The sequence below is a fragment of the Phoca vitulina genome, unplaced genomic scaffold (assembly GCF_004348235.1).
Source record: "Phoca vitulina isolate PV1807 unplaced genomic scaffold, GSC_HSeal_1.0 scaffold9, whole genome shotgun sequence".
NCBI classification, from domain to species: Eukaryota; Metazoa; Chordata; class Mammalia; order Carnivora; family Phocidae; genus Phoca; species Phoca vitulina.
This window is the reverse complement of record NW_022589712.1, coordinates 50,601,924-50,616,024: the sequence shown is the minus strand read 5'-3', so window position 1 is coordinate 50,616,024 and position 14,101 is coordinate 50,601,924. Positions and strand designations below refer to the sequence as shown.

Sequence of the window (14,101 nt, the reverse complement as noted above, 5' to 3'; positions counted from 1 at the left end):
AGCTGCGCGTGAACACACACACGCGCACACACACACACACACACACACTGACTTTTCTCTTGAAGCCCCAGTCTCAATATCTTGATAGAAGCAGCTCATATGGGCATGGAAAGGGCCGTGTAGACCATCTCAGCTTTGGTTTTGCCACAACTCACCGTGTTTCCAGTAATCTAAAAGACTACTAAAATATCTCCAAATCATCACAGTGTAGCCACATCAGTATCTTATTCCCAGGACAGTTGTGAAGCCTTTAGAATTAAAATTAAGACACCATGGACTAGGGATGGGACAACGTGTTCTTTCTATAAAAAACTGAACACAGCATTAAGTGCTGACTTGACACAATTGTTTGAGTGGAGTATGAGAACAGGTATGAGTGAGTGAAACTTGGGACAAGTGGTTTGAATGAAAAATTTTGCAGCAAGAGAAATCTTTTCATGTACAGGACCTGGACTCGAATTCTCAGTATACCCCTATGTATTTCATGGCTTTAAAAAAATATACAAATGTATTATCTGTGAGTTTATTAAACTGTCGAGTGACAGAAAACTCAAATTGTAGTGACTTGAACAAGACAGAAGTGGAAATATCCTCTGTCTCATAGGGTGTCCAGAGCTGTTATAGTGACTCCATGATCATCAAGGACCCAGTCTTCTTCTCTCTTGTTGTTCTAATACCTTCAGTTTCAGGATCCAAGATAGCTGCTCCACCTCCAGCCATCATGCTCAAATTCCAGCAAGCAAGAAGAAAGAAGGAGAAGAAGGACATGCCCCTTCCTTTCTGGAACACTTTCTGGAAAGTGCCATACAACACATCCATTTGTATCTCGCTGGTCAGAATAGTTAAATGACCACACCTAGCTGCAAGGGATGCTTAGAAATATGCTTCTTATTCTAGTGCCCAGCTAAAATTGGAGGTTCCATTACTATAGAATAAAAAGAGAATGGATACTGGAAGATAGCTATTTGTTTCTACCAATGCACTCAATATGACACATCTTTTAAAAGGATAAATATAGCCTCCACTCAGAAGTAATCACTGTTAACATTTTGATTTGTAGCATATGTATACATTTACATATATATAATTTCTTTTACAAAACTGAGTCCATAGTGTATACACTGGTTTTTGTTGTTGTTGTTGTTGTTGTTTTCATTTTAGGAATGTCTCTTTATGACTATACGTAGACATCTATCCTTTTTTAAAAAGTTCAAAAGAAAAATTCAATTAATCCACCTCCACCTAATAAAATAAGCATGTTATAAGTGTAATTCAAATCAATTATTCCTGCTGGAAGCATCATTCGGTTTGGGGTACAGGGTAGGGATGTAAATCTACATCAAGTAAAAAGCCGGGAGGGTGTGAGAACCTATGAGAGGGCAGGGTCCCTAGCTGAAGGAACACCTGGGCCCCCGACACCCTGAGAATGCAGGCTTAAAGAGGACCCTCAGTGAGGACTGTCCCCTGTGTATGTGGAAGGATGTCTGGAGGGAGGGGGAGAGGGCAGAGCCACGCGGGCTCCCTCCTCACCCGCCAAACCCTCAAGTGCTGCTGGCTGGATTATTGAGCTGATGATATTTTGGGAAAATTATTTTATGGATTCAGCTGTTTGTGATACTTAGGGCTTTATTCCCTTAGCAACCTCTCCCAGGTTTTAGAATCCTTCTCAAAAGATCAGAGGATTACACTTCAGATAAGCATCCAGAATGGTGAGTTACCTTAGGTGTAATTCAGAAGTATCAGTTCCTGATTGCTCTCATTGACCCAGCCTGCGTTATTTGCTTGGTCCCTACAAGTGTGTCACAGAAAAGCGGCACTTTCTGCTCTCCACTCCCTGCTGTCTTCCTGAAGCATCAATTCAAATCATCTCTCTGCTCAGAATCTGCCCTGAGTCCCTGTTTCTTCTTGCACCAAATCCAAATTCTTCCACTTGACCTCTAGGACCCTCCAAAATTTGCTCACGGCCCCTAACTGATTCCCTTCTCCCCAGGCCACACATTGCATGGAAGCCAAGACACCTCAGCTCCCCTTTCCAGAGCCAAGATCTTTTCTAATGAAGTGAGACTTTGAGAATCAAATGGACTCCCCCTTAGAAGCTATGTACCAGTGAATTTTCTCTAAACCCCTTGAGCCTCTTTTCTTCATGTGTTAAGTGGGAGTAATAAACAACGGTCCCACAGGACCTATGGGTGGGTAAAATGATGTGCCTGGCCCATTGCCCAGGGCAAGGGTCTAAATGAAGGTGACTTTCCTCTCCCCCTCCTCTTCTCCTGTAATTATTTCCGTCTGTTTAGGGCTTCTTTTCTGTTCAGAGTTTGCAGTGGGTTGTGTTCCAACCAGATGCCCCCCTTGTCCAAGGCTAGTCTATACCGGGCTCCAACTGGGCTGGGCTCTTCCATTACCCAGAGCCTACTGACCTCCCTTGAAGCTGAGGTCCTAATCTCTGGCCTCCCTGAGGATCTCTGTGCCATAACGTGAGAGCTATGCTCTCCCAGCCCTGCCCAAAGGCTCTGCTGCTCATGTGCCAATACCCTCCTTGGTTATACATACAGGCTTTGGCCAGAGAGTTGGGCTTTCAACACTCAGAGGAGACTGCAGCCTCCCTAGGGTCCAGCCCCTCCCAGGACCTTTTGTCTCCCCAGAAGATCTCTGTCCTCCTTCTTCTCTAATGTATGTCAGAAAAATTCTACTCTAAAGCCATGTATCTCCCTTTCTTAGGCTAGACACTGAAGTATATATTATCTTTAAAAAAAAAAAACTTTATAAAAATGCAATGCTCTTGAACAATCAAAACTAAAGGGAAAAAAGGGAAAATTTCCCTCAAGTTTGACATGCAAAAGACTGATATCTAACAGTAGACTTGATCAGCTATATAAAACCGGTTTTAAGTCCTAACAGACAGAGGTTAAGAATAGATCATTCAAATAAGAGAAAATTCAAATTGTTTAAAGAAAGAGAGACAAACGGTCTACCTTAGTGGAAATCATATAATATAATTTAAATCATTAATGAGCTACCACATATACCCTTTGAACTGAAAGAACTTTTTAAAATAATAAAACCCAGTGCTCTAAAAGCTGCGGAGAAATTTGTATACTCACAGAGCGCTCTTGGCATTGTAAGTTATTATAGTCGTTTTGAAAAGCAATTTGGCAGTGCATTTCAAGAGCCATGAAAATGTTTCTGCCCTTTGGCTGACAATTTTCATGTCGAGATAATCATACAAAACAAAAATAATTATGCTCATGAAAGTCATCTTTGTAGAGTTATCTACAATAGCAAACATAAACAATCTAAACGTCTCACTGGAGGAGAATGGTAAATTAAATGCCACTCTATGTCTTCAATATAATATTGTATAGCCATCAAAATGATAACTGTAAAGACCCCTTCCATTTACCATCTATTAGCTGAGGTCCTCCTCCTCAAATTTCACAAAGAATTAGAAGGCGATCAATTGAGTTTCTGGCTCCCCACTTAAAATTCATGTGTATGGCTCCATCTGGACTCCTCGTCATTCCTGCCCCTCCAACTGTCTTCAGACCCTCTATGTCTTTGTTCCCTACCATCTCACCCCCTCAAATAGCTGCTTTCTCTGAAATCAACCTTGGCCTCTCAGCCGTCTCTTTTCCCTTCAAATGTCTTCCATTTTTAAGGAAAAGCTCTCCCTTGAACCTACATCTCTATCTAGCTACTGCCCTATTACTCTCTTCCCCTTGGAGCCAAACTGCACTCTCCTTTCTCACCTTTCATTTACAGCCCATTCACTCCAGCCATGCTGCCCGCCCTTCCTGCACTTTCAATGAAGTCACCAATAACCTCCTGAAAAGTGTTCAGCTAACATTTTTTCTTCCTTGACCTCTCAGGATATAATTTGACTTTCTTCCTCCTGGAACTCACTCTTCCTTTGATTTCCACACCCACGATCTACTCTCTGACTGAGGCTGAGCTTCCATGATATGTCCTGCTTCTCTAACGGCTCTTCTCAACTTCCTCTGTGGTGACCTCTTCATCTCCCCATCAGTAAAGACTGTATTCCCCAAGGGACTGTCTCTAGTCTTCTTTGCTTAGGTTTATCAACTCCCTTCAACTGGAGTCAGATGAATGGTGTTCAAATTCTGACTCTCTCACTTTCCAACCATGTGGCAAAGTTATTTCACCCCCTAATCCTCAGTATCTCTTCTGTAAATGAGGAGTAGAATAGAATCTACCCCATAGGGTACCTTAGTAAATCATACAAATTCAATGAATGGTAGCCTGATTATTATTATTAGTAGTAGTATTAGTATTATTATTATTATATAGTATTTTAACCTATGTTTCCAATCTACACTTTCTGCGGAGTTTTAGAACAACCCCTCTATTCATCTTTACTGGAGATCTGCACCTGGATGTCCCACCTCAAACTCAGTATATTCACAGTTGCCACACTGCCTCTCTCCAATCCCACTCCTGTCCACACCTGAAAACTGGAAGTCATCCTTGATACCTTCTCTTCATTTATCTGTGTCTGTCTACCTCCCCACCCACTTCAAGGCATGTCGCATAAAGTACTCCAGGTAGAATTCTCCAAGCTCATTTCCTAATCACCAGAATGGGGAAAGGCTAAAATGGTAAATGCTGAAAACCTGAAGTCCTAGAGGAGGGTAGAACTAAAGATGGAAGGAGCTGGGTTTCTGGACTGACTGTGTGAAAGGCTGTCTGCCCATCAGAAAACCTGTTTTGAATTTCATGTGAGTAAGAAACAATCTTCTAGTATGTTATGTCGCCAAGACCTGAAGAAGTATCTTTCACAGCATCTAAATTTGCTTTAACTAATATAATATCTAAAACATGCAACAGATCCATCAACTTCTCCAATCTCCTCCATCACTACCCCCTGTTAGGTCCCTAGAATCTCCTGTAGAGATCCCTGCAAAGCTTCCCCACAGGTTTGCCTAACTCCACTCTTACCCTTCTCTACTCCATTCATCATATAGTTGTTGGTAAGTAAGAGGGATCAAATCTGATTATATTAATCACCCTTGCTTAAGAAAAATCTGTCACATGGGGTGCCTGGGTGGCTCAGTTGGTTAAGCAACTGCCTTCAGCTCAGGTCATGATTCCAGGGTCCTAGGATTGAGCCCCACATCGGGCTCCCTGCTCAGCAGGGAGTCTGCTTCTCCCTCTCCCACTCCCCCCTGCTCGTGTTCCCTCTCTCGCTGTCTCTCTCTCTCTGTCAATTAAATAAATAAAATATTAAAAAAAAAAAAAAAAAAGAAAGAAAATCTGTGACTGGCTCCTCATCACCTTCAGGATAAAACCCAATGTCTGCCATGGCATAGGAGGCCGGCCCTTCCGGAGCTGGCTCCCCCTACCTGGTGTGTCTCTTGCTCCCGTGTCTGACATACCACAGTCCACGGACCTGCGCCAGGTGTCTTTTGACTTCATGCCCCTGCACATGTAGCTCTCTCTGCCTGGAACACTTCCTGCTAATCTAAATGACTGCTACTCACCCTTCAAAATTCAGCTTGGGCATCATCTCCTCGGGGAGGCCTTTCCTGACTCCTCCAGGTGGGGTGAGAGTCTTCTCTTGAGTGTCCCCATTACTCCACACTGTTTTCATAGAATCTATTTACTTGTTTCTGAGCAAAGGCACTTTTTTTGGTATCTTCATTTTCTGGCACAATGTCTAGCGTGTAGTAGATGCTCAATAAATGTTTATTGAGCGAATGATGAAGCAAAAGTAACTATAAAATAACTAGAATGCAACATATAAAAATATTGACAACATACTGTTTGTTATGAAGTGAAAATTTAAATTGTACACTATAGATATAGTACATGCATACTATGCAATATACCTACATAAGATATGTATGCATGTGGTAAATTCTGAAAACAGTCATTCATTAGACATTTATTGAGTACCAATCCTGTACCAGATAGACCATACTGACGGAAAGATTCATTGGAGCTGGTTTAACCCTCAAGAAGTTTATGATCCGGAAAAAAAAAAAAAAGAAAAGCAATCCTAGTTAACTGATGGGAATGTGGGTGAAAGTTTATCTTTCAAAATTCCCTTTAATTTTTTTACAATACATTTAAAAAGCAGTTTATAAAAAAATTAAAGAATAAAAAAATAAAAAGCAGTTTATAAAGCAGCGAAAGCTCATCTATAAACAGCTGTTCATAGTAATACTGAAGTTATAAAATACAACCTCCATCATTTTGAATACATCTATTCCAAGTGAAGCCTCTTAGAGTTTTGGAGTCTACACACCTTTGCATACATTGAATTGATATTTGTTTTGCTTTCCCATAATGTTGCTGATATCTTATATATAATGTACCTCTGGTGTCCTGTGTGCCCTTGAACAATTCACTTCACCCCTCTGAACTTCAGTTGCCCCATCTGCAAAGAAAATAACCCTAACATCCATGTAATTGCTTTAAAGAAAGATATGAGATAAAGAGTATGAACTTGCTGTGTGAGGTCCAAAGCACTGTGAAAATGTAGGGCGTGGCAAATTAGGAGATTCCTTCTGTGTTACTTTTCAAAAATACCAGTAGAGCCAACTTTGTCATTCTCATGCTCAGTAAGTCAGTTCTAATCTAGTCTAACGGAATCTAACTTGTACATTATACATATCTCCATGAAACTCCATGAAAGTTATTTTTGCTCTTTATGAAAAAGGACATATGTCTTTAAATGCTGCTATTTTTCCTAATTTGTTTCTTGGCAAAAAAAAAAAAAAAATGTTGCTCACCACTGAATTAAATAAAAAATTTCAACTGCCCTGCACGATGTTCTGCATCTTGTGGACATGTAACGATAATAATAGCGGTCTGCTCCTTTTCTAAATTTGGTGGGAACATCAGGTTATGCTGACCTCCCAGAATAACAGCCCTTTGGAGGAAAGGCTACTCACTTGGCATGAAGCAGGAATATCCCTAATGTGTTTGGACATGATGAAGCAGTAGGTAGGTACCTTGGGCATCATGACACATTTCCAGGGCCTGGAGACAGGTGAGAGTAGAGAAATGGAGGTATTTTGAATATCATTCATCTGTCTTAGCATGTGTCCCCAAAAGATTACACTCCATCCAATATCTTGGATCTGGACAAACAATGTAGGCTATTCAATGGCCCTAGTGATTGCTGCCTCTTTCAGCAACAATCTGTCTTAATAACAGCTTCATACATCTCACTAAACACCTGCTCTGTTCCTGAGCTGTCAGCATAAGTATCTGTGTACCACCAAATAGACTTATACTTTCCAGTAGAAAACTATATTGCTCGTCTCTAAGAACCACATAGAGCGAGTGTGTGTGTGTGTGTGTGTGTGTGTGTGTGTGTGTTTAGGTAGGGTGTCTGCAGATGCCCAGAGACATGGGCCAGAATTGCTAGCTTGGGTCTTTCCAACCGAGTTTTATAAGGTTTAGACAGTTTGACTGACTGCAGCTCTAATTTTGTAAAACAGAACTGATTTGCAAAAATCTGGGCCAGGAGAAGGCACACCTGGGAAACGACTGTAAACTCAGAACAAGGAAGGAGACAGATGTTGAGGTATCCCGAGAGTTACAGAAAAATAGAGGGCCCAGGGCAACCAGATTTAGATTTCCCTGATGGGAGCCATTGAGTTCATCTGAGCCAAAAGGGAACCAAGTGTCAGCAATCATCTTGGGCCATAATGGAGGTTCTTGTGGGTGTGGAAAATTAAGTTTGCAGAGGATATCTGGCTAGTGCTTTAAATCTGAAATTAAGTGACTGGATTGTTGCTAAAATTCTTTGTTGCAATCATTCCAAACTCCAATCCACCATTTCAGGAGTTTTGCTGCATGCTAAACTGATAAGGAAGGAGATTGTACAATTGCTTAGACAAGTGTTCTCAACCCTGGCTTTCTATTAGAGAAAATTTTCTTTAGAAAATTTGATGCTCAGTCCTCACTCCAGATCAAATGAATCAGAATCTTTGGGTGAGGGATCCAGGAATGAATAGTTTTTTAAAAGCTTTCTAGGTAATTCTAATGCACAGCCAGTCTTAGGAACCACTGGCTTAAGCTGAAATGGGCAAGAGTTACCCAGGGGAGTCAGAGAAAGAGTTGTAATTGAGAGGTTGTAATTTCTGGGCATAACCTCAGACAAGGAAAGCGTTCTCATGTTAGTGCTTAGATAGTGCTAGAATAGAAAGGCACCAGAGGATATGATGGGCATGTCACAGGGTTGGCAAGGATGAATTTAACCTGTGATTACAAGCCAGAAACAAAATTTTGCATGCCCCAAAACATAACCAGAACGAGACAAGCTGGTAGATGAATAATACATTTCATCAAGTACCAATGATTACAGAACAGAAACTCACTCAAGGTAGCTCAAGATTAGGAAGGTTTGTAGTAGAGACACAAATGGCAATTTCAAGGCATCTAGGGATCCAGACTCCCAGAGTCAGGAACGAGACACTCAGCGACTAAAGTCATCCCCTCCATCTCTCAGTCATTTGATCTTCATCTCTGTTCCTCTCTGCACGTCTGCTTTATTCTTTCATTGCACCTGGCTTCCTCTGATTACTCATTTCACACAAGGCTCAGTGTGAGTGCTCCAGCCCTAACTTGTAATGATCTTTTACATCCAGAGTCAACACTGACTGACCCTAGTCACAAAGTGTCTTAGTTCGAATTTTCAAGAAGAGGAATCTGGTCACCAATTCAGCAAAGGATGGTTGGTCTTATTTAGCCTTGGATCAGGTGTCAATCTCCTCCCATAAGCTGGGCTGGGAGTGGAAAATGTCATATGGTTCATAGGCTGAACATTTTAGAAGACCACTGGAAGGGCAGATACTTGTGAGGAGCTGTTAGGAGAGTAGGTAATGAAGTACGTGTAATATTCATTCATAGCTAATGAACCACATACGTTTCTTCTTTCCCATCTTCTGCCTCCCAGGAGATGAGTTGGCATGGGGGAGATAAGGAGGAGCTTGAAAGAACGTGTTCTGTCTACTTTCAAGGTTCAGCCTAGCATCTGAGAGAGGTAACCACAGACTGGCATGACGAAAAGACAGCCTACAAACCCTCAACCTGCATCTATGTACATAATTCTACATGTACTATCTTCCTCCTGAAACCACCAAAAATTCCACTATTAGCAATGGTGAAAGCCCGAGGGTGTCCAAAACACCCTCTTTGTTCAAGTTGAATCTCACACTTTCTGCTGCATTGTGGCATGTAAAAATGTAACACATATAGACATTAAGAAGGATTCTCCTCCTCTTGGGCCTTTATCTGATTGTCTGGAAAATTTGTAATTAACATGTTATTACAGTGGTTTGGCAGTTCACTTGACAGCTCTGAAATAACATTCTTGGCTTTTACATGAGAGTCTTTTACTGAAACTCACAATGGCTCTTTTCAGAAACCTAGAACTTCAGTCAGTTTGGGGATTCATGAAAATGGTGGCTGGAGAATTTTACAAACTTCCCACATAGAGAAATTGTGTATAAACTCATTCTATTGTACAACACTGGCTATTGCAGCAAAGAATTGAACAGTCCTATAGTTGTCCTTTTTCCCTCTAGTTAAGTTCAGCTGCATTGAGGCACGGTGTCCAGAAGGAGTCTGGACTTGGGGGTTATGTTTCCAGAGAAAAAGCCAGGGTAAAAATCTACCTCCCACCCCAGCCTGTACACAGTCTGAGTTTTATTTTGTTTGTTTTGTTTTTTCCTTGTAGAGCCCATGGGACTAGAGGCAAAGTGAAGCAAGGAAAGGGAAGAGGGAAAAGTAGGGGAATTACCAATAGGAAATGTTGTCTATTTTCACTTTACCCAGAGCATGTGGTCCCTGAAAGTCATGGCTGTGACCTCGGTATTATGCCATCATGCCAACATGCAATCATTTATTTTAGAGCCTTCGAAGGAGTCAATTATTTCACTTTTTGCCCAAGTACAACTATTGGAGATCCTGACTGATTGAATAAAAGAAGAAGTCTACTACTTGTATTTTACTGACAAAACAAAACACCTTTAAACCAAAAGGATGATTTATCTGGGCTGAAAATAAAACTCCTGCCTACTGAAGTCTGGTGCCGCTGAGTTATCACTATTTTCATCCTGTAATTTGTTTTATAGGGTACTAATTAACAGGGCAAAGTCTGTTGCCAGGAAAGTAAATCACATTTTGCTGTTTTCTTCTTTTCTAACAAGACACAGACCTGGTATTTAATTGAAGAGCAAGTTCCAAGGGCACTATCCACACTGAAATTGGGAAACAGTGAGCTGGGAAATCATGGTGAAACCTGCTGTGTAGAGTTCCAGAAAGACAGTGGGTGGGAGAGGAAGGAAGGAAGGGGGGGAGGGGGGGGGGAATTGCACAGGTAACTTCCAAAAAGGCTGTTTTCCTCAAATGTCCCATCTTTTCTCTCTTTCTTCAATTCTAAATTTCTCCTCTGGCTGTATTCAACTGACACCCTGTACCACAAACATCCTCTCAGAAAGCTCATTTTCCCCCTAGTTCATTCATTCCTGCTCTCAACACAGTACTGTATCTATCTTAAAGGTAGCAACTCTGTGGTCAGACCTCCCTGCCCTAACCTCCCTTTTCTCAGGGGCGCGTACTTCGACCTGAGCTTCTCAGTGACCTTTGACCGTGGGCTACGCGGCCCGGCCGAGCAGCTCACACCTGGTCCCTCCCCTCCCAGCTCACCCTCCTCAAAGGCTTCATTCCTCTCTCCCTCTCCTCGGTCCCTCATCCCATTCCTGGACGTTCTGGACTAGGGCGGCTGCTCCGGCTTCTCCTCCCTCCTTGAACCCTCTGACACGTATTTTGGGGGAGGAGAGACGGGGGTGGCGGGTTAGCGATGGGCGGTGGAGCAGAGTGAGTGCCGCCTCGCACCCAGGAGCCGGGAGCCTGACGTCACCGCGCCCTGCCTGTCAGTCTCCAGCGGGCGCGCTGCTCCTAGCCGCCTTTTCTGCCTCTGACTGTGTCTGTCACTCTCGGCGGCGCCCGCACAGCCACAGGCGCCCGGCGCCCTGCTCCGCGCGGACCCGGCCGCCCCGCAGGCATAGGCTCAGTCCGCGCGGGGAGCGCAGCCTGGCGCCCCGCCGCAGCGCTCATGATCAGCGACTTCCTGAAGCCCTGACTCCCCAGGTGAGCAGCCCGGCTCCCGAGAGGAACTTTGAGGGTGTGGAGTGGGGAAGGGGTGAAGGATGGCCAGGGGATGAGTCCTTAAAGCCGGAGAAATGGGGCCACGCTTGGCTCCACATCCCCCCCCCCCATACACAGACACCCAGCTTCCCTCCCCAGAACCCCTTTCCCAGGGATCTCTGTGGCCTTCAGGGCCCGCTGGACTCCGCGACCTCAGAAAGTTCGCTTTCAGCACCGCGGACAGCGACTCCGCCGCCCAGTTTAGGAGAACGCCTAACCCCGTCGGCCGGAGCCCAGGCGGGACTCGCCAAGGCTGATACCCCTAGCTCGGGGCAAACGGGTGCGTGTGCAATTACAGGCACACTTACGGGACTGATCTGTGTGCAGGCTAGTGCATGTTATCCATGTACACATCTGTGCAAAAACTCAGATCTATCTGTGCGGGCATTCGTGTGCATTTCATTCACACGTTTGCTCAGTCACTCAACAGGTAATTAATTAAATAAAACAATACTGCTTCCTCGCTCTGCTCTGGGGTCCTGGGGTGGGATGAGCAATATGAGCCAGGCACCCGGGGAAGTTCCCTGGAGGCTTGACCCACACACCTGACGCTTGCTCTCCCTTTTCCACGCAGGGTGCAGCCACAGGCCGCGATGAACGCGAGCGCCTCCTCGCTCAACGAGTCCCAGGTGGTGGCAGTGACGGCCGAGGGAGCGGCGGCGGCGGCCACAGCGGCAGGGGCGCGGGACAGCGGTGAATGGGGGCCGCCTGCGGCGGCGGCGCTGGGGGGCGGCGGCGCAGCTAACGTGTCCCTGGAGCTGTCTTCTCAGCTGCCGGCCGGGCCGCCGGGGCTGCTGCTGTCGGCGGTGAATCCTTGGGACGTGCTCCTGTGCGTGTCGGGGACGGTGATCGCAGGCGAAAACGCGCTGGTAGTGGCGCTAATCGCGTCCACCCCCGCGCTGCGCACGCCCATGTTCGTGCTGGTGGGCAGCCTGGCCACCGCCGACCTGCTGGCGGGCTGCGGCCTCATCCTTCACTTCGTGTTCCAGTACGTGGTGCCCTCAGAGACGGTGAGCCTGCTCACGGTGGGCTTCCTCGTGGCCTCCTTCGCTGCCTCGGTCAGCAGCCTGCTGGCCATCACGGTGGACCGCTACCTGTCTCTCTACAACGCGCTCACCTACTACTCGCGCCGGACCCTGCTGGGAGTGCACTTCCTGCTCGCCGCCACCTGGACGGTGTCCCTAGGCCTCGGGTTGCTGCCGGTGCTCGGCTGGAACTGCCTAGCAGAGCGCGCCACCTGCAGCGTGGTGCGCCCGCTGACACGCAGCCACGTGGCGCTGCTCTCCGCTGCGTTCTTTGCGGTCTTTGGCATCATGCTGCACCTGTACGTGCGCATCTGCCAGGTGGTCTGGCGCCACGCACACCAGATCGCGCTGCAGCAGCACTGCCTGGCGCCGCCCCACCTCGCAGCCACCAGAAAGGGTGTGGGTACGCTGGCTGTGGTGCTGGGCACTTTTGGCGCCAGTTGGCTGCCCTTCGCCATCTACTGCGTGGTAGGCAGCCGCGAGGACCCGGCAGTCTATACCTACGCCACCCTGCTGCCCGCCACCTACAACTCCATGATCAATCCTATCATCTATGCCTTCCGCAACCAGGAGGTTCAGCGTGCCCTGTGGCTCCTGTTCTGTGGCTGTTTCCAGTCCAAAGTGCCCTTCCGTTCTAGGTCCCCCAGTGAGGTCTGAAGGCTCCCTCGGGCCTCTCACCAACACCACACCCACAACAAGCCAGCCTTTAGTGAGCTTCTCGGTGCCTGCTGCTGAACTCAAAGATCCCAGGAGTGTGATTCTGACTTTGGAAAGAAAGAAAGCAAGAAGAAACATAAATACATCAAACTCACAAAAGACAAAGAGGCTCTTTGGCACTTTACATATACAGTGTATACATGTGTACATATATATACAAATCTTTGTATCTTCTGGAGGTGTTCAGGTCAGGATGTGGGATTTCCTGTTCTGTGAAAAAACTAACAAAGATGTGGTTGTATACTCAAATTGTACATCACATTTGTCAAGTGAAGACATTCCAATACTGCTTAATTATAGCACTTTATTTTTAGCTGCTGAACTGCCAAAACAGTGTTGCCATTTTCAGGGGCAGGGGAAGAAGAATAAAAGGTGTATTTTTGTTGTATGTGATAGTATATTTTGCTGCACATGCATCAGTAAATTACAACATATTTTGTACACAACTAAACACATAATAAAAATGTAATTTGGGGCATGTGACTACCGGATTACTATTTAAGAGCTGGAATATTAGTACATTCACTTAAAAAGTTTATTATGTATCATCTCCCTCCGATGAAATCTTAATGTAGAAAACCATATGCATTTGCACGTTGTTCATAAATTGTCACTGAAATACCTAATACACATTTGAGGTGGGGGGCTGAGAGGGAGTAAGATAGTCACATTAACCGTATTCAAAGGACACTAAAGGGTTACTGGTGTTATCTGTGCAAATTAATCTACTCCTTGGTTTCTGGGGTTAGAAGACAAACTCCGGAGGAAATCTGAAACCATTCCTTCCTCTTACCACATGAGTGCACTTACGAGTTCTGAAACCACAACTTTTAGTTGTAGCTTTTCCAGTCTGGAAAGAATTTTAAATGTTTAAAATTCATATTGACTGAGTATATTCTTGCTGGCCAATTCTTGTAGCAAAATGCACAGCCTTATAAAATAAAATAAATTCTCAAAGACAGGATTCTAAGATACATTGTGTTCCTGAGGTAAGTGAAGATATGTCCAGCAGCTCCTTTTGAGGTGCTCGTATCTTCAAAACACAGGGCATTAAGATTCCCAAGGACTAAACATTCCCATTCCATCAACGGATATGAGTCATAGTTAAATGGTTCCCCTCCTCCCCTTCTTACGAGATGATGTGAGGATAAATAAGATAACATATGTGGACATACTCTGAG

At 44.9% G+C, this 14,101-nt stretch overlaps 1 protein-coding gene across 1 annotated transcript; it reads left to right on the top strand.

The window, feature by feature from the left end:
- Positions 1–11,771: 11,771 nt before the first annotated feature.
- Positions 11,772–13,342, top strand: GPR6 (G protein-coupled receptor 6). Its single transcript, XM_032407401.1, has one exon. The coding sequence runs from the start codon at positions 11,772–11,774 to the stop codon at positions 12,858–12,860; it is 1,089 nt and encodes a 362-aa protein (XP_032263292.1). The 3' UTR covers positions 12,861–13,342.
- Positions 13,343–14,101: the final 759 nt, after the last annotated feature.

What these genes read in the sequence shown, in the direction of transcription:
- GPR6 (XM_032407401.1), top strand. Translation starts at nt 11,772, where the DNA reads ATGAACGCGAGCGCCTCCTCGCTCAACGAGTCCCAGGTGGTGGCAGTG.